General features: G+C 36.4%; 1 protein-coding gene across 4 annotated transcripts in view; it reads left to right on the forward strand.

Annotated features, from left to right (window-relative positions):
• NEK10 (NIMA related kinase 10) overlaps positions 1-20,104 on the forward strand; it is a 219,079-nt gene that overhangs the window by 136,302 nt on the left and 62,673 nt on the right. For all 4 annotated transcript variants that reach the window (XM_045537804.1, XM_045537820.1, XM_045537816.1 and 1 more), the window contains one exon: positions 5,999-6,212. In XM_045537804.1, the coding sequence (XP_045393760.1) occupies positions 5,999-6,212 (214 nt within the window). The remainder of the gene's footprint in view (positions 1-5,998; positions 6,213-20,104) is intronic.

Consider the following 20,104-nt stretch of genomic DNA (forward strand, 5'->3'; position numbering starts at 1 on the left):
TATTTTCATTTAGAGTTATTCAAGACTCCTCATTGTCTGAGTTTACATTCCAAATAAAGTTTTATCTTTAGAAAATTGGACATAAAACCAAAATCAGTCATGGGTTTCATGCAATTGCACATTTAATTTGCTTTGGATTTTTATTATTAAAAAAATTAAGTTACAAAAGATTTAGGGACCAAATTCAAATTTCCTATTTTCTTCAAGAAATTGATGTAAGGGGCACATAAAGCCAAAAGTGTTCTTAATGGTCATTTATGACTCAGCAAAACACCAGGCTCAGAGGCAATCACTAGTAATTTGATAGAGCCTTTGAAATATAAGACAACTATTGATGGAAAAGTGTACTATAATCATTCTTAAACTATGTATCGTTTCTAATCATATATATCTTCTTTCTTCTCTTTTAGTATCTTCTCATTTTTATTTTCTACATCCTTGTCAAGTAGAGCTCACACAGTTTGCATTTCTAATGTGCAGCATCTTTCCTTTTTCCTGTTTGCTCATGTGGTGTATAAGCACATTTGTTATTGAAACTTTTCTTTCTTAGCAGGCATTTAAATTGCAAGAATAACTTAGCAACCCTGAAGTGTTTGGGGCAGAAAATAAATATATTTTGTTGTTCTGCCCAGTACCAGCGTTACTATTTTTACCTACCAGTACACTGTTAAGAGAGTATTGTCTGTTTACTTTTTAAAAAGGAAGAACATTTCCTTTTATGCACAAAATATTCCAATTGCCTTATTTTTCTCTCTCTGTGCCTGGTTGCATAAGCTCTCTGGTGCTTTGTTTCAGAGGCAGTCATGACCACTAACAAAGTTCTTTTGGTTGGCTTGAAGGGCAAACGTATCTTTGTATTTTTCACCTTACCTTCAACTCTTTGTTTCTTAAAACAGGAATACAATGGAACACTCTATTTTCTATTTCTACTTCTATTTTTCTCCTCATTGTATCTGGTCTCTCAGAGTGGAGTGGGGACAAAGTACGTGGGGTGAGAGGAACATCCCAAATTTTTTCTAGAACAAGATTGTATGCCCTTTTGATTAGAGAACAATCTTAGGTAGACAATCTTCAGCCTGCATTATGACTCTAATTTGGTCACTCTTAAGAATTTTTCTGAAACATCTAAGCAGGGAGTCATTTCGAAGCAATGAGGCTAACTTGGAACTTCTGGTAGGAGATGTTCCTGAGAGTCCAACAGTCTGTGGCCAAATATTTTGGGTTATGAGTAGGCATATTCTTTAGTTGTTTGGCTGAGTTTTTTTTTTCATTTATTCATTGATTAATTTATCCATTTAGTGAGTACCTTCAGGACCCAGATTCCATTTTACATGCTGGGGAGATCAGAGTGAAGGGGACATATCTCCTTCCCCCCAAGAAGTTTCCAAGCTAGTGGTGAAATAGACCATTGCAATACAATAATTACAGGAGTTTTAAGTACTTAAATGCAGACAGGGCAATGAGAACAAACAAAAGGGGGCCAGGAAGTCTGTCTGAGGGCAGTCCAAAAAGTCTTCCTAATGGAGACTGCGAAAAGAGTGGGATTTTGGCAAACACGTAAAGGACGGTGGCTGGGAAAGGGCCGATACCATCAGCAACTATAAACAAACTCAGGCAGACGGAATAAAGTAAGCAAAGAAATGGAGGCATAGGAGAGCCAAGTGCTATTTGGAGAGGTACAGGGAGGAGCTTACGGTGTGTTGCTGAGTGGGGGGGAAAGAGTGGTCAGAGGTCAAGGCCAGTTTGAGAAGGACCTTGTGTGGCATTCTGGAAATTTTAATTTTATCCTATTGGGCCATAAGAAGCTTTGAGGAATTTTGAGTAGAGGACTAATATAACAAGAGTTAGGAATATCATTCTGGTAGCAGTTTATGGTACAATCAGAGGTGGACAAGAAATGAGCATGTCATTTAGGAGATGCAGTCATCCAAGCAAGTGATGATGTAACAGACCATTAACTGTAGGATCAGAGGGGAAGGATATGGGTTCAAGAAATACTTAGAAGGTAGAAGCCACAGGACTTTGGTGTCTATTAAATGTGGGAGGAAATGGAGGAGAAATAAAAGTGTGGATTTTTCTTTTCAATTTATCGAGCTTTTACGATGTGCCATCACTTCACAGAAATTACCTTATTTAATCACCATACCAGTTTGATGAGGTAGATACTATGATTGTCCCACTTAATGGGTGGGCTATCTGACACTCAGAAGCTATGTAACTTGCTCAAGATCAGAGCTTATAAATGGTGAACTGGGATTTAAAGCCCAGCAATCTGAGCCAGAGCCTGAATGCCTAACTATGATGCTGAACTGCATCTTCCTGGTGGTGCCTTTTCCAGGAAAGGCAAATACAGGACCAGAAACAACCTTGGGCAAGAAGAATGACTAAATGCCAGGAGAACAGAGGTCATTCCTGTTCCCATTTACCATAATATATAACTATTTATTTGTAAAAGTAGCTTACATTGCTCTTTTGATTTAAAAAAAAGCTCAGCTGATAATTCAGCTGCTAATATTACATTCAGTTTAAACATCTATAGTCTAATAATTTAGAGTATCTGCGCTAATGAAAGGCTTAGATGCTAGTTTTTTTTTTTTTCTTTTCTCACATGGCAGTCATAACCAACACTAGCTCAACCGAGTATTTTTAGCAGCTTTAACTCCTTTTGTTAAGTAAGTGAAGGTAGATAAAGAACCTGATTCAACTGGAAAGTGAAATTCAACAACTTAACTTCTTTTGTGATTATGAGCAAAGGTAAGAAACTTGAATACAAATATTTTGCTGCCACGCATGTTCCTATGACCAATGCAGGGCCCTTGTGCTCAAACAGTCCTGTGCTTGGGGTTTAAGGCTCTGTTTCCAAGGTCTTGAAATTCTTAATAATTTTATATTTGAATTTGTGCTTGGAAACGAAGTCTGATGAGACAAGAAGGATGTCCTGGAGGATTGGAGCCTCAGCCTTTTCATCCCTCCAGCTCCCCACCTCCCCTGCATGGGTTTTTTCCCAGCCATTTGTTTCCTGGTACTCTGAGTTCCCACCTGGACTCCACCTCTACCTGCAACTCCCTGCTGATGCCCTGTACCTGGCACTGCCATTGGGAGGCTTGGTATTCTACCTTCCCCCTCCTCCTCTGTGGGGGTGTGGCTGCAGGTGAGGACAGAGGGTGGATCAAGTGCCCTATTTTATCTTGGGGTGGAGCAAAGAAGACACTATCCCTGACTGGACTGACAGCAACAGAGCACATTCAGTGGGTAACCAGTGGGGCCTTTTCCCCACCCCCAGTCAGGTTCATCTCATTAGCATGGAGGTTGTAATCTCCTGGGGAGTCACCTGTCTATCATCAGTTGGGACACTGGGTACGGGAACGGGAGATTGACTTCTCCACTCCCCCCTGGAGTCCCCCATTTTCATTTTGCACTGGGCACCCCACATATTATTTAGCTGCCTTATCTCCACAATCTTCTGCCTTACTCTGTATATAATAAATTCATAGAGTGAACTTTGTTTGACATGAATTCGGCAGATATATAAGTAGCTGTCATAACCAAAGTGCAAGCCCACTGCCTTAGAACTTTTTTTTTTTTTTTGGTTGATCAGCACCTGGTATGATTTTCTTTCTTATTTTATTTCAGTATATTACAGAGGTACAAATGCTTAGCTTATGTATATTGCCTTTGCCCCACCCAAGTCAGAGTTTCAAGCGAGTCCATCCCCTAGACGGTGCATACTACACCCATTAGGAGTAAATATACCCATCCTCTCCTCCCCTCTTCCACCTGCCTGATACCCAATGAATGTTACTGCCATATGTGCACATAAGTGTTGATTAATTAATACAAATTTGATGGTGAGTACATGTGGTGCTTGTTTTTTCCATTCTTGGGATACTTCACATAGAATGGGCTTCAGCTCTAGCCAGGATAATACAAGAGGTGCTAGATCACCATTGTTCTTTGTGGCTGAGTAGTACTGCATGGTATACATATACCACATTTTATTAATCCACTCATGTATTGATGGGCACTTGTGTTGTTTCCACATCTTTGCCATTGTGAATTATGCTGCTATAAACATTCTAGTGCAGACATCTTTTTTACAGAATGTCTTTTTTTCCCTTTGGGTAGATGCCCAGTAATGGGATTGCTGGATCAAATGATAGTTCTACTTGTACCTCTTTGAGGTATCTTCATATTACTTTCCATAGAGGTTGTACTAGTTTGTAGTATACGAATGTTCCTATCTCTCTGCATCCATGCCAACATTTATTGTTTTGGTACTTTTTGATAAAAGCCATTCTCACTGGAGTTAAGTGATATCTCATTGTGGTTTTGATTTGCATTTTGATTTGATTTTGATTTGCATTGATGATTAGAGATGCTGAGTATTTTTTCATATGTTCATTGGCCATTAGTCTATCTTCTTTTCATGTCTTTTGCCCAGAATTTAAAAAGAAAAAGCATAAAGATAAAGGAATATCTTAAAACCTAAGTAAGACTCTTGTGTATTTTAGTTATGGTTACTAAACTCAATAAGAAAGAATAATTAGCAAATTATCACTTAGAGTCTTATATTGGCTTCTGTTATGAAGAATAATTGTGTGCTAATAATGCTTAAATCTTGCCTGGAGACATCAGTATAGGTGAAAGTTGCTTTAACTGACTATGGGTTGCTAAATCAAATACAAGATGTGAAAATTAGATGTTTTCCTCAAAATACAAACAAGTTAAATTTTATTGAGAAGTATGCATGATTTCAGTGTAGTTAGAGAATTTGAATTTAAAAATAAAAAGCATACTGTAGTGAATTCCAGAAGCATTTAACCAATGACCTTGATAATTGGTTCCATGGGCATATAGAATAGCTTTCTATTAGTGTTTAGCTATGATATAAACAATGCTCCCTTTACTATGCTGATTAATATTTTCTACCTCTAAAATAACATAAAATATTAGCATGCAAGGTATCAAATTAGCTGCTTTAAAAAAATTACCACTGTTAAAGAAAAATAAAAATGGAGGCCACAGTTTAGACCCATCCAAGGCCAACTGCCTATAATCACGTAGTCACAACTTAAGTCATACAATTTACAACTATTGTGTACCCATAAAAATTTAAAAAATCTTTATTCTGAAGTCCTTGAAATTCTATCTCATCGTAAATAAAACACAAAATGTAAGCTTTACATCCTTGTCAGCATGATTCAGTGAAATTAAACCAATCATCTATGGACAAATCAGCTCACTCTGTTTGCCTTAAAAAGAATGATAATCTATAAAAGCCAATCATGAAAAAGATCAAAATACTTCCTACTTTATGTTATATAAACTGTGCTGTAACTTGTAAAATGAGCTTCTCATTCTCATTCTCAAAGTCTCTTGGTTTATGAATTGTTCTTGTGTATGTACAATAAGCTTCTACAATTTTAAAATTTGATCTTTTATTTTTGACACTGAAAACATCTTAAACCTCAAAGTAACTGGGTTGTGTTTTATATTTATGATTTCATGCTATGTAAGAATCTCATTAATCGAGTGCTGTTAATATTGCTAATATACAGCTGGAAAAGGATAAAAAGTTGTGACTCCCCAAACCTTCCCTGTTTTTGGTGCACCCAGGGTGGTCATCAGGGCCTATATTATTAGGATCCCTCTGTGTTTCACTGGCCAATGAGCTAGCAGTGATTTCAGAAAGCAGCCAACCCACACAGAAGAAGATGACCCCATCTGCCTATCCTGAGACCTGAAGAACAGCTTCAAGCGCAGCCTGGAATGCTTGCCTTCCTGAATAAGTGCAAAGTACAGCCTCCCTTTCCTTCCCTAACTTTCCAGCCCCCTTTGAGAAGTCTTAGACCCAAAGCTATGCTTGATATCCATCTTATCCCAGGTTCTCTTGGGTGCAAATACTATATACACAGTGGAGTTTAACTTTTATTCTCTAGACCTCATGAGCTGCTTCTGACATTGACCAGAATATTATAATTAGCTTATCTTCTCTTAGGTGCCTCACTGCTGATCCGGAGGCCCGTCCAGATATTGTAGAAGTCAGTTCGATGATATCGGATGTCATGATGAAGTATTTAGACAACTTATCTACATCCCAGCTGGCCTTGGAGAAGAAGCTGGAACGGGAACGAAGGCGCACACAAAGGTATTTTATGGAAGCCAACCGGAATGCCGTCACATGTCACCATGAGCTGGCTCTGCTATCTCATGTAAGTACAAATCTTTCAGTCTCTTCATAATGCACACTAATAGGCTGTCTGAAGTTGTTCACGCTTGTTTTAAGGAAAATTCATCTAAAGTTAGGAAAAAAAAATATGTATATATTTTTTGGAGACAGAGTCTCACTCTGTTGCCCAGGCTAGAGTGCCATGGCGTCAGCCTAGCTCACAGCAACCTCAAACTCCTGGGCTTAAGCAATCCTTCTGCCTCAGCCTCCTGAGTAGCTGGGACTACAGGCATGTGCCACCATGCCCAGCTAATATTTTTTTCTATATATTTTTAGTTGGCTAGCTAATTTCTTTCTATTTTTAGTAGAGACAGGGTCTCACTCTTGCTCAGGCTGGTCTCGAACTCCTGACCTCGAACAATCCTCCTTCCTCGGCCTCCCAGAGTGCTAGGTTTACAGGTGTGGGCCACCACCCCTGACCTGTTAGGAAAATATTTGTTACATGCAATATTTCGATATTATATAGTTATATATTTACATCCATTTCTATATCTTATAAATAAAATTAAAATAATTCAATATAACTGACCTTCCAAAAATACTCATCCATAATTTATTGTATGTTGCAAAACCAGAGGTATCAAAAAGTTCTCTTAGTAGTTCTTTAGGTTTAAATTATATTCTTTGTATAATTAGCAGTGAATGCTTACATTTAATTTCTTCAACAATCTGATTATATCTTTTGGGAATATGGATGAAAATGTTGTGAGTTACTTCAGAGACAGAAATAACATTTGACCTCAAAATTTTTCTTATTGGTCTGTGTAATTGCTTTCATTGATGTTTGTGGTGGTAATAATGCTGCCATGCATCAAATCAGAATATGTCTTTTTATTTTTCTTGCCAGTAACCTTTAGATTGTTTTGATATTTAAGTGACTTTCTGAGCATTACTGGAAAAAGGAATGCCAAAGCTACAAATTTCCATCTGTGCAAGTGGTGGTGCCAGGGATTCTCTTGTTGCTGTTTCTTAATTTCCTTCTTCTGTGTCTTTGTTGTAGTAATGGTCTGTGATCCACGGTTTGCTCATGCTCTGGGCCTCCACCCAGCTGCAATCCACTCAGGGGACCTTCAACCCACTGAATGTTCTTTTCTTCTTTCCTGGGGGTGGAGCCCAAGGCAATAGGATCATAAAGCCCATTCTTGGTCAGGGTACCTGATCATTAAATTCCTTTCTGGGATCCTAAGCACCTGCTGTATCTCAGCTGCGAAAATTATGTAAGAAATTGGTCTCAAAGAGGCAGCTCTGATTTCTTGAAAAACAGCATTTCTGGTGAACTTTCTAAAAAGAAGGAAAATACTACTGTTCGGTGGTTTTGCCTTAAGGTACTTGGAATCCAGAAGTTGAAGAATCAATATGATTTTCTTTTGGGAGGAAACTCTTTCATCCTCATTACCTTAAATGCTGAGCCCAGCTGTAATTTTGCAGAACAATCCACAATGATTATTTAAGTAACATATTTATGTTTAGGACTTGGAGTTATAGCTCTCACTGAACACAGTTAAATCTCATACACAGGAAGTTAGAGCTCACTTTGCTTGTTATTTTACTAACTGACTTCATAATAACCAGGCAACCATGAGAAACACATCATTCTATGTATGTTATGTTGCGTTCCAAATATAGTATTCCTAGTAGACTAAAATGCAAGAGATTTAACTATTCTGTATATCTTAGGTATTTGGAGCCTTCTATTACGTTCTGCACTGCAAAGCTACTTAGCTAATTTCCAGTTGTATATAAAAGAGTCATTTTATATTAGACCCATGTGGCTGATGTGGGGGTGGGTGGTGTTAGTTTACAATCTAACAGCAGAAATCCTCTTATCTTTAGTAAAACACCTTGAGAAGGACCATTTTATTTATTTATTTATTTAGTTAGTTATTTAGTTAGTTATTTTTACTTCTCAGCTTTAAAAAAAATTTATTTATTATGGAAAATTTCAAACATTTATAGAAGCAAATAGTGCTTTCTGTACCATCCCCAGCTTCAATAATTAGCTATGTGGGACTAATCGTATCATCTCTATCCCCACCCACTTTCTACTTCCTGCCTTCCCCAGATTGTTTTGAAGCAAATCTCAGATACTATATCATTTCAACCATCAATGTTTCCATATGTACTTGGAGAGCCATTTTGGCTATAAAAATCTGGCTCTCAGGCCATGGCCAGGTAAAGGGAGATCTCTGAAGTCAAGGGAGGGATTTTGAGGTTCTAAATCTAGGTTGTATATTCATCTGTAAATTAAGGAGGGAAATATTCTCTACCTCAGAAGATTAAATAAATTAATGTGTTCGAATGTACTGTGCAATTTTTGAAGTGGCATAAAATTATAAGGTAGCAGAAGAATAGTTTGTTGGTAATTTGTCCAAGTGGTCACTGTCATTAAATCCATGTGTGTCAGATATGCAGTTAATACACATTTATGGCACACCTACTGCTAGCCAGCCTCAGTGCCCTCAGGGAGCATTCTGTCTTTTGTGGACCACAGAGGAGACATCCTTTCTTAAAAGCAAAGTTTATATTCCTCCTTTAAATATTCATAAAATACCTTCTCCTCTTGAACTATTTTAAGTATACTGGTAATTTTTCACTTCAAGATTAATCAAATGTTAACTAAAAGGAAAAAAATGCATCTTTATTAAAGAACCAAGAAGGAAATATGACTGCATTTCAGCAAAAGACAGCATGCAGTTAATTGGCATTATCCTCACTGGGAACCAATTATTATTTTTTTAAACTCACATCTATACCACTGCTGGCAGAAAAATTATAAGTGTAAAATTTTATGACTCTTTTTTAAAGCAGTGTTGTGATTATTTCATTTCAAATATAGTGGCATGTTCTCCTAGAGCAGTTAATATTAATAATGCCATTATATAATCCAATGATAAATAATAGTCAAAGGAAAAAGAAATTAGTGGTTTCAGTAGAACTTTATGAATTCCCAGAACCAATAAGGCGATCCATTGTGAATTACTGAAATTTTGCAAATTAGTGCCTAAGCAAACAATTGTTAGGAAACATTAAAGGCTCCTATCTCATGGGGTAGTATACTATTTACTTTCACATTTTAGCTTATTCTTAATTATGGAAATTTTCATAATAAGCTAGTAAAGATAAGTATTCATATATATTTCAGAAGGACAAAGAAGTCTTCATTATTAAAGTTCATTCTTGTATACTGCAGTCTACCCACTATGAAAGTGAAACAAGACCTTCCTTTTGAAGAATGTCAAGCTTTTTCTAATTCTTATGATTTAAAATAAGAGATCATAAGGAGAGCACAGAGTTGAGAATAATAAGAATCAACCAGTGTAATGTGGTAAAATTTTTACTTAAATGTGTAATAACTGAAAGGATATTATAATACAGAGGATATTGTGGCACTGTAATAGTAAAACTCATGATCACTATAGAAAATGTGTTCAACACACAGAATCATTACCGTTTAGGTATTATCATATATGCCAGACAGAAAAATCAGTTACAGACATTTCTGAGGAGTATATTGCTTAGGTCTTCAAGAGCAGATACAAGGATGAACATTAAAAAAATTCAGCTTGGAAAAACCTGGAGAATCAATGGAAAGCTCCAATTCCATTCAGATTATTGGCATTTTGTGGATATAGCTTTAGACTTTAATATTTACATGGGTGAATAAAGCATATTTGTTTGTGTACAAAGGGAGCAAAGTTGAATGTTCCAGAGAGAGAATGAAGAGTATCATGAGAGAAGAATGTTATTGCAGCGTGAAATTTGCAGGGATTACCACTTTCTTCCAATGATATTTAACAGGAAGTTTACTACTCCTGTTTTAAAGCTGAATGATAATTTCTTTTTACTGGTTTAGCAAATTTGTTCAGTTTGGACAACTGCTTTCATATCCATAAGCATATCAGGGAATAAAACAAAAGAGAAAAATTACAAATGCTTGTAATGTATAATTAATAATGAAAAGCAAGGATTTATTAGATATCTTATGAATGTAAGGCATTATGCTTGGTATTTTGAAGCTTATAAAAATTATAAACAATGGTACCAGTTGTAAAGTAGCTTATAATCTACTTGAGAAGACAAGATAGATATGCATAAGCAGGAGGAAATTTCTAATGATTCTAGACAGTCTGAGTAAATAAATGAGATGTGTAGGTGATAGTTCAGCTAGGCTCCCAGAGCAAAGGGAAAATAGGGTCTTGGTATCTAGTTAAGGAAGTCACTCCTGGATGGAAAATAATAGTAAAAGTACAGGAACTCCCGATATAACAGCTTAGCTCACTTAGGACTAATAATCAAACTTAGAAATAGTGTTGTTTTATGTTTTAATTTAATAGATAAGGAAAGGGAAACCAGGAGAAGTTGAGACTTGTCCAAGGCCTCCCAGCTGGTTAGTGATGGCCCCAGTGAAAGTGAAATCTGCTGATTTACAATGCATATTTTTATATGTCTAGGTTGAAAAGTCTGGGAAAGTAGGCTGGTGCTAGATGGTGGAAGTTTGTAAAGGTGTTAAGGTGTTTGTATTCAATCCTGTGGGTTGTTTGGACCAAAACCTTGAATTTCTCTAAGGTACCTAAAAACCAAATTGCCAAACTAAAGGCTAATTCTTGCTTATTATACATACTCTTTTTTAAATTTTTTTCTTCTGTGGTTTCCACTCCATTCCTCTGTCCTGGTTTCCATCTTACCTCTCTGAATACTGTTTTTTGGTTTCTCTACCAGCTCTGGCCTCTTAACTTTAGATGTTTTGCTTCTCTTCTTGCTCTTCTCTTGAGTGAGCTCCATCTAGCCCCATGGTTTTTCATTTTATATGAATTTGGGTAAAAATTGGTTGTATAAGATGGGAACATTATTTTCTATGATCATATATCATTTTATTTTGAACCGCTATTCATACTGATGACAGAAAATGATAGATATAGTCAGTATCAACTATATCAATCTCTTTTTGTCTAAAAGTTTCTTTTCCATTTCAAGGGTTCTCGTCTCTATATCCTCTTCCCATGGCAGCTGAATGCAGGAGTAAGCTTAAGCCATCCCCATGTTGATGGGAGAGGGGAAAGGACTCTTCATGCTGCTTTCCTCTCTTGGCCTCTGCTGGCCTTAGATGATATTAATATAAACCCACCTCTGTGATTCTGGGACACTGACTTCTGTCCTTGTTAAATGTTTATGGCATCTATAACTCATGGCCTCTTTTCTCATCATAGTTTAAGCCCCGTGAATGAACCATGATGCCTCAACTCCCACTTTTGGGTCATTATTCCTGCTTTTCTGAAGCCTGATTGTGACTTCCTTGGCATCCTTCATTTAAGCAGTCTGCTCTGTGACCCCCAGTGCAGTGATGGTCTGGTGAACATGCCTGCCAGCACCATAGCCATCTTCATTCCCACTGAGACACATGGGAGCTTCGGATTCCCATCCATGCCACCCACACACAGCCCATGCTGAGCTACCTGGGAGTGGGCACTACCTCAGCTTAAGGAACCTTCAGCTCAGGTACCTTCTTCATTCTTTCCTACTTTTGTGTCCCTGCCTGTCACTCAATTATTCACGCAGGAAGTATTTATTGAGTGCCTAATAGGTGTCAAGCACTATTCTAGGTACAAGGGATACTATAGTAGGCAAAACAGACAACATCTCTGTTCTCACGGGCCTTATGTTACGTGGCCTTATCAACCACATAGTATATAGCCTTGTGATGATCACAGAGCTTCTTCGAAGCTCCTAGCCTTTTCTGGATACACCTGGATTTCCACCCTCAAACCCTCTGTGTATCTCTATCAAATTCCCAACTCTAATCCCAAGGTTCAGCTCAGCTCTGGAGTGAGGTGTAAAGAGGAAAAACAAGGTATTTGTACCTGCCCTCTCATTTTCTCTTCCTTCTGCCAGGCTCCTCCTTTGAGCTTTAGAAGAACTTTCCAGTTCTCATCCTGTCTGCCAGAAGCTGCCCTTCCATCCATCACATCCTTCTCTTTCCCCAGGTATTCTTCACCCCTATCTTCTCTTAGGTCTATAAGCCTTGGCCTCATGGCCTGGTTTCAGAAGTAGAAGAGCTCTGGGAGGAGACATGCACAAAATTTTCTGAGAAGGCAAAATGTATTGGGATGTGTTTTACAGCATAATTTCCATACCCATTTGCTGAAGACCCCCAAAGCTACTACCCCTAAAGCTACCTGTCTGATCTCACCCTCTCCTGCGTGCCAGACCTAAATTTTGAACTGGACATTCACCTGCATGCCTGACAAGTACTCATACTCAGCAAGTCCCACGGTGAATGGATTCTCCTCCCTCGACCCAGTAGTGTTCTACCTTCTCCTCACCTTTGTTGGAACCTTGACATCTTCAGTTCACGCTCCTCAAATCCTTACATTCATTTTCTTAGCAAGTTTTACCAATTCTGTCTTTGAAATGTTCGACAAATCCATCTTATCCTTTCAATTTTCATTCTTATTATCTTGCATTGGATCATTGCAATATCCAACTTTCTTGCCTCTTGTCTCTTCACCTCTACCAGGGATTCAGTCAGTATACCACCTCTGCACTTTCTACCAGGTAATATTAGGAAATGTGTGTGTTGGGGGTTGGTGAGTGTCATGTCATTGTTGTTTATCACTGTGACTTTGAATGCTGTTGGTATTTAAGGGGTGGCAGCCAGAGATGCTGATATTATGCCATGCACAAGACAGTCCTGCACAAAGTGTGTGAAAGAGAACCAAGAAGAGATACATATTAAGAGATTTGTTGCAAGGAATTGGCTTATGTGATTATGGGGACTGGCAAGACAAAATCCATAGGGAGATTCGGCAGGAAGAGCAGACTGGAAACCTTGGGCATGGGCTGAAGCTGCTGTCCATAGGCTGAATTTCTTACTCCTCTCAGAGAAGCCTCAGCTCTGCCTTGAAGACCTGCCAACTGATTGAATCAGTTCCACTCAGATTATCTAGGGTCATCTCTCTCCCTTAGCCGTCCTCTACATCCCTACCAAAATTAACTTTCAAAAAAGCACATCTGATCTTGGATGTGTTAAATATTTTAAACATAACCCATGCTTAAGATGACAAGTAAATGTTCATATAGTTGAGTCCTGGAAATTTCCTTTAAGCTTTTGGTGAATTAAAACAAAGATTTCTATGATCATCTGATATAGTCTAACAGTCAAAATATGGAACACGTGAGTATCATCTTAAATTCCTTCTACTTTGAAGGACAAGGCAGCTGGTAGAGCACTTATCAGAAAAGATTATTTTTTAAATTCACAAACCCTTCATAATTTCACTTCTTTATTATGGCATTCTTATAGTTTTTTTAAATAACATTTGATCTGTACGTTTTCTTAGCAAACTTTCACAGATATTTTATGTTTTTCTTAAATTCTCAGATGTCTTTAACAATTGAACAGATATGCAAGCATACATATTCTAATTTTCTTGGTGGAAATTTTTTAAAAAGTGCTATTTATTTATCTGAGTTGCTTTATTTTTATTATACCATATGTCATTTACAATTGTTGAGCACACTAGTAAAGGCATGTATTTGCAGTCCTCTGCTAGGAGATTAAATTAAGCCACGTAGAAAATGATGTATTTTAAAAGGACAGTATTTTTGTGAACATCTTTGCTTTTATTGTCTGGTTAATTGTTGACTGAATTTCCCCCAAGGCTGTGAAAATTCAGCAAGTAATGATGCAGGGAATGAAGTACCAGAAAAAATCATGACTTGTTTGGGAAATGTTCTATGCTTGTAATGTTTTAAGAAAATAAAGCAGTGCCTTAAAGACTCCTATACAGATATAGACACAATTCTCGCATCCACACTACAATTCTTTATTTTAGTGACATCTAATTTACATACAGTAAAATATACAAATGTTAAGTGCCTAGCTCAATGACTTTTGACACATGTGTAACCACCCAAAACAAGAATCAGAACCTTTACCTCACCTCAGAAAGTTCCCCTTGACTCTTCTATACAATTCCCTGGCCAAGGACAAAGACTGTTGTGATTTCTGTCACTATAGATTGCTTTTGCCTGTTGTTTGACTTCGTATAAATCAAACACATGCACTCTTTAGTATCTGGCTTCTTTCTTGTGACATAATGTCTGTGAGATTGTTGTGTTGGTAATTTGTTTACAGTGCTAGGTGGTGTTAACTTGTATGAATACACCATAACTTGGTTCTCTGTTCTCCTATTGATGAACACTTACATTGTTTCCAGATTTGGAGTTTTATAAGTAAGAATGTTATGAACTTTTACACATAAGTCGTATGGTTAGGTTTTCATTTCTCTTAGATAAATACCTAGAAATAGACCTTCAGGGTTATAGGTAGTTGTATGTTTAACTGTAAAAGAAACTACCAAATATTTCTCCCAAATGTACTGTTTAACATTTTCAGAAGCAATGTATGAGAGTTCCAGATGTTCCACATCCTTGTCAACCTTTGGTATTATTCAGCCTTTTGTATTTTAGCCTCTGTAGTGTAATGGTATCTCTTTGTGGTATTAGTTTATATTATCCTGATGATCAGCAATGTTGATCTCCTTTACGTGTGCTTGCTGGCTATTTGTATATCTTTGTGTGTATGTGTTAAATGTCTGTTCAAGTCTTTTGCCCATCATTTTAGTGCATCATTTGTGTTTTTTGTTGATTTGTAGGAGTTCTTTATATATTCCAGATATGAGCCTATTGTCAAACATAGGTATTGCAAACATTTTTCACAGTCTGGCTTGCCTATTTATTTTATAAATAGTATTTTTTGATAAGCAGAAAATTTTAATTTTGATAGAAACCAATTTTATTCATTTAGTTTTTTGTAGTTGTTAGAGTTTTTTGCATCTTTTTAAAGAAATTGTTGCCTATCCCAAGGTTGTAAAAATAGGATCCTATATATTTTTTGTAAATGTTTTACAAGTAAAGCTTTTATGTTTAGACCTATGGTCTATTTTGATTTAATTTTGTGTATAGAATAACGAAGACATTGACTTTTTTTAATATGGGTATCCAGTTTTTCCAGCATCTTTTCTTAAAATGTCTAATCTTTCCCCAGGCTTTTGCTAAGTACTTCATTGAAAATTGCTTGAAAATATGTATGTGGATCTATTTATTTTCTTCTTTTGCTTATAGCTTTTTTAATTTTAATTATTTATGGATACATAATAGTTATACTTATTCATGAACGACATGTGATATTTTGATATAAGCATACAATGGGTAATGATCAAATCAGGATAATTGGGATATCCATCACTTCAAGCATTTATAATTTTTTGTGTTAGGAATATTCCGATTCTGCTTTTTAAGTATATAATAAATTATTATTAACTATAGTCACCCTAATGTGCTATTGAAACTAGATTTTATTCCTTCTATCTAACTGTATATTTGTACCCATTAATCGTTCCTTCTTTATCCTCCCCTCCCTACTACCTTTCCCAGGCTCTTGTTACCATCATTCTACTCTCTACCTCCATGAGTTCAATTTTTTTTAGCTCCCACATATGAGTGAGAACATGCAATATTTGTCTTTCTATGCCTGACTTATTTCACTTAAAATAATGTCCTCCAGTTTCATCCATGCTATTGCAAATGACAGAATTTCATTCTTTTTATGTCTGAATACTATTTCATTGTATATGTACCACTTTTTTTATATGTTCACATATTGATAGACACTTAGGTTGATTCCATATCTTGGCTATTGTGAGTAGTGCTGCAATAAACATGGGAGTGCAGATATCCCTTTGATATAATGATTTCCTTTCTTTTGGATATATACCCATCAATGGGATTGCTGGATGGTATCATATGTTAATTCTATTTTTAGTTATTTGAGGAACCTCCATACTGTTCTCCATAGTGGCTATACTAATTTACATTCCCATCAACAGTATATGAGGGTTACCCTTTCTCATGGATCTATTTCTTTTTTTTATTGACACATAATATTTTACAAATTTATGGGGTACATGTGAATATTTGTTACATGCACAGAATGTGGAATAATCAAATCAGGGAATTTGGGGTGTCTATTGCCTTGAGTATTTATCATTTTTGTGTGTGGGTAACATTTCAAGTCCTCTTTTCTAGCTAATTTGAAATATATAATACATTGTTGATAACTATAGTCACCCTACTCTGCTATCAAATATTGGAGTTTATTTCTTCTCTCTAACTTTATGTTTATACCCACTTATGGATCTAATTCTGGACTCTATTCTGTTCCATTGATCTATATGTCTATTCTTAGGCCCATAGCACACTGTTTTGATTATTGTAGCTTTTTAAAAATGTCTTATTTTGTTGTACTTGACAAATAAAATTGTATGTATTTATTGTGTACGACATGATGTTTTGAAATATATACACATTGTGGAATGAATAAATTTAGCTAATTAACATGCATTTCTACACACAGTTATTTTTGTGCTGAGAATATTTCTAATCCAGTCTCTTAGCATTTTTCAAGAAGATAATACATTATTACTAACTATAATTATCAAACTGTGCAATAGGTCTCTTACACTTATTTGTCCTATCCAACGGAAACTCTGTATTCTTTAATATTGTAGTTTTTTAATAAGGCTTCAAATCAGGTTATATAAGTCCTCTAATTTTGTTGTTCTTTGTCAAGTTTGATTTGGCTGTTCTAGGTCTATTGTATTTCCTTATTGTTTTTAGAATCAGTTTGTCAATTTATTCAAAAAATCATACTACAATTTTGACTTTTACCCTTTGTTTTCACGCAGAGAAGATTATCACAATGCTTATAAAACTCAATCATTTATTTCACTTATTCAACAATATTTGTTAAACATGTACTTTTTTTCTGAGGACTATTGTAGTCTCCTGACACAACAGTGATCAAAATAGCCAAAGACCCCCTCCTTCATAGTGAGGGAAGACAAATAACAGATAAAAATATATTTAAGAGCTATGGATAAAAATAAAAGGAGGCAAGGTAGTGGAGAGTGATTGGTAGATGCAGGGAGATAGGCCATTTTAAATAGGGATGTCAGGGAAAGCCTCTATAAGTGTGTGTCATTTAAACAGATACCTGAATACAGTTGACTCTTGAACAATGTGGGTTTCAACTGACAGGGTCCAATTAAACATGAAATTTTTTCTGCCTTTGCCATAAGACAGCAAGACTAACCCCTCCTCTTCCTCCTTCTCCTAAGCCTACTCAATGTGAAGATGATGAGTATGAAGGCCTTTATAATGATCCTCTTCCACTTAATAAATAGTAAATATATTTTTCTCTCCCTTATGATTTTCTTAGTATCATTTTCTTTTCTCTAGCTTATTTTATTGTAAGAATACAGTTTATAATATATATATAACACATAAAATATGTGTTAATTGACTATTTATGTTATTGGTAAGGCTTCCAGTCAACAGTAGACTATTAGCAGTTAAGTTTTGAGAGAATTAAAAGTTACACATGGATTTTTGACTGTGTGGAGGATCAGCACCCCTAAACCTTGTGTTGTTGAAGAGTCAACTGTACATTAAAGGGATGATCCCTGCAAATATCTGAAGACACAACATTGACAATAGAAGGAATGGCATGTCCAAAGAACCTGAGGTGGGAGCGTGCCTGCCAAGCCCAGGGAGCAGCAAGGAGGCCTGTATGGCTGGAGTACAGTGAAGCAGGGGGAGGCAGAGGGGATGAGGTTGCCATAGTTCATGGCATAGACTTGAGTGATGTGAGTTCTAAGCAAGCAAGAGGCTACTGTTAGGCTTTAAAAGGATATAGCTGGCTACTGTGTAGGAAGAGACCACTGAGAGCCAAGAGTGGAAGCAGGGAGATTGGTTAAGAGGAAATTGCAGTGGATCAAGCAAAAGATGATATTGACTCTTTTTTTGATTTTTAATTCTTTTGCTACTCGTAATCAGTTTGGCATTTGACATCATGTGCAAGTGTGCAGTTTAATAAGAGCTAGACCTTTCCTTATGTAATTCTGTGTTAAAAATAGAACAGTCCGGCCAGGCGCCGTGGCTCACACCATAATCCTAGCACTCTGGGAGGCCAAGGCTGGTGGATCGCTCGAGGTCAGGAGTTCGAGACCAGCCTGAGCAAGAGCAAGACCCCGTCTCTACTAAAAATAGAAAGAAATTATCTGGCCAACTAAAATATATATATATATATAGAAAAAAATTAGCTGGGCATGGTGGCGCATGCCTGTAATCCCAGCTACTCGGGAGGCTGAGGCAGTAGGATCGCTTAAGCCCAGGAGTTTGAGGTTGCTGTGAGCTAGGCTGACGCCACGGCACTCACTCTAGCCTGGGCAACAAAGCAAGACTCTGTCTCAAAATAAATAAATAAATAAATAAATAAAAAATAAAAAAATAAAAATAGAACAGTCAGTGGGGTTCTAATTTGTGGGGTTTATTCATGTTGACACCACTCATGTCTAATTTCATACTCTTTAATGCTTTAATAATTGCCGGATTTCAATTGCATTTTTTGTTTTTGAGAAATACAAATCAGAATGTCTTAAAACTTGCCTGCTTGATGGTTCTCTGTTCATTTTTTCTTTTGTATGTTAAATACGATTACCTGATTCTGGACTCATTTGAAATGCTTTTGGAGATATTAGCATACACATTTAGTTCTATTATCACGTTAGTCTGCAGTCTTGGAAGAACGTGGTGGTCAGTAATGTTACAGACCACATCTTCTGTATGTTTAACAAATAATACTTTCAGATTATGACATTGTTCTTCTCCTCTTCTTTATTACTTCTAGAAAACCTGTATTTGCATTAGGAATAATAGAGAACCCATCCATTTCTGACACAGTACTAGGTTAGTTATGGGGTGGCAGTGAAGTATTTTCAACTGTGGTAAATTTCATACTTGATTTTTAAACTGAATTGTAATGATAAATTCATTTCCTAACTTATTTAATTTAGTGAAAGTTCATTTATATGTTAAAGTACTTTTAAGAAGTTCTAATTAAGGTAGTATCAAAAAAAATAACAGGATCACAACTATATCATGATAGCAGAATTTTTTTGTTAAGAAGTTCAAAATAAAACAGTAAATAAGATCTAAACTTGAAGAGAATGTTTTTCTTTATTATATAATTCTTATAAATTGAGCTATTTTTAGGGTTCCAAAACACCAGTTTTTCTGCTTTAATTTTAACTATTGCTGTCTTACTTGATATGGAGAGTATGGAAGAAAGGAAATGCTTCAGGATGCACAGATGGAATTAGACAATGGTATCACCCAAACGACTTTGGGGCTGACAGATTTTCATCTACCACGGGAAGGACCAGGCTCCAGGCTCAATTCATTAGCCCGCATCTCCGTCATCTCTGATGTGACCAAGCCTCATCTCCCAGAGCCAGGCCTGGAGAGTCCCTCATTGTACTGCTGAAGTGGGCAGTTCACTCACCTATGGTCGGGTCCACATGGCTCCTTCAGTCATCTGACCACACTGGCTGAGTTTTTAAAAAATGCCCTGAAATTTAGGGACTAAGTTTATGTAAGATAATATGCAGCCAATGATCTGTCTTCTATTTTGAATTTTGTTTGTGCTGTCATCCATGAAAAGGATAGAATGTGTTTTGCCACTGATAAAAGATCACCTCAGCTGGATGCTGGATGAATTTTTGTCAAGCAACTGGTAGCACTAAATTTATTTATTTAAGAGCAAAGTTATTAACTTAACAAATGGAAGAAACTGGGTAAAAATATAGCTAGTAGAATATGAATATTTCAGAATATAAAAGAAGTAGTGCATTTTTTAATAATTCTAAAGTAAAGCATCTAGAGGATATAGCTGGTATGAGGCTTTAATTTATTTCTTGCTTTCTTTCCTTTCTCTCCTTATAAAATTAACATTCTGGTCATTTAAAAAATTGCACT

The sequence above is a fragment of the Lemur catta genome, chromosome 1 (genome assembly GCF_020740605.2).
Source record: "Lemur catta isolate mLemCat1 chromosome 1, mLemCat1.pri, whole genome shotgun sequence".
NCBI classification, from domain to species: Eukaryota; Metazoa; Chordata; class Mammalia; order Primates; family Lemuridae; genus Lemur; species Lemur catta.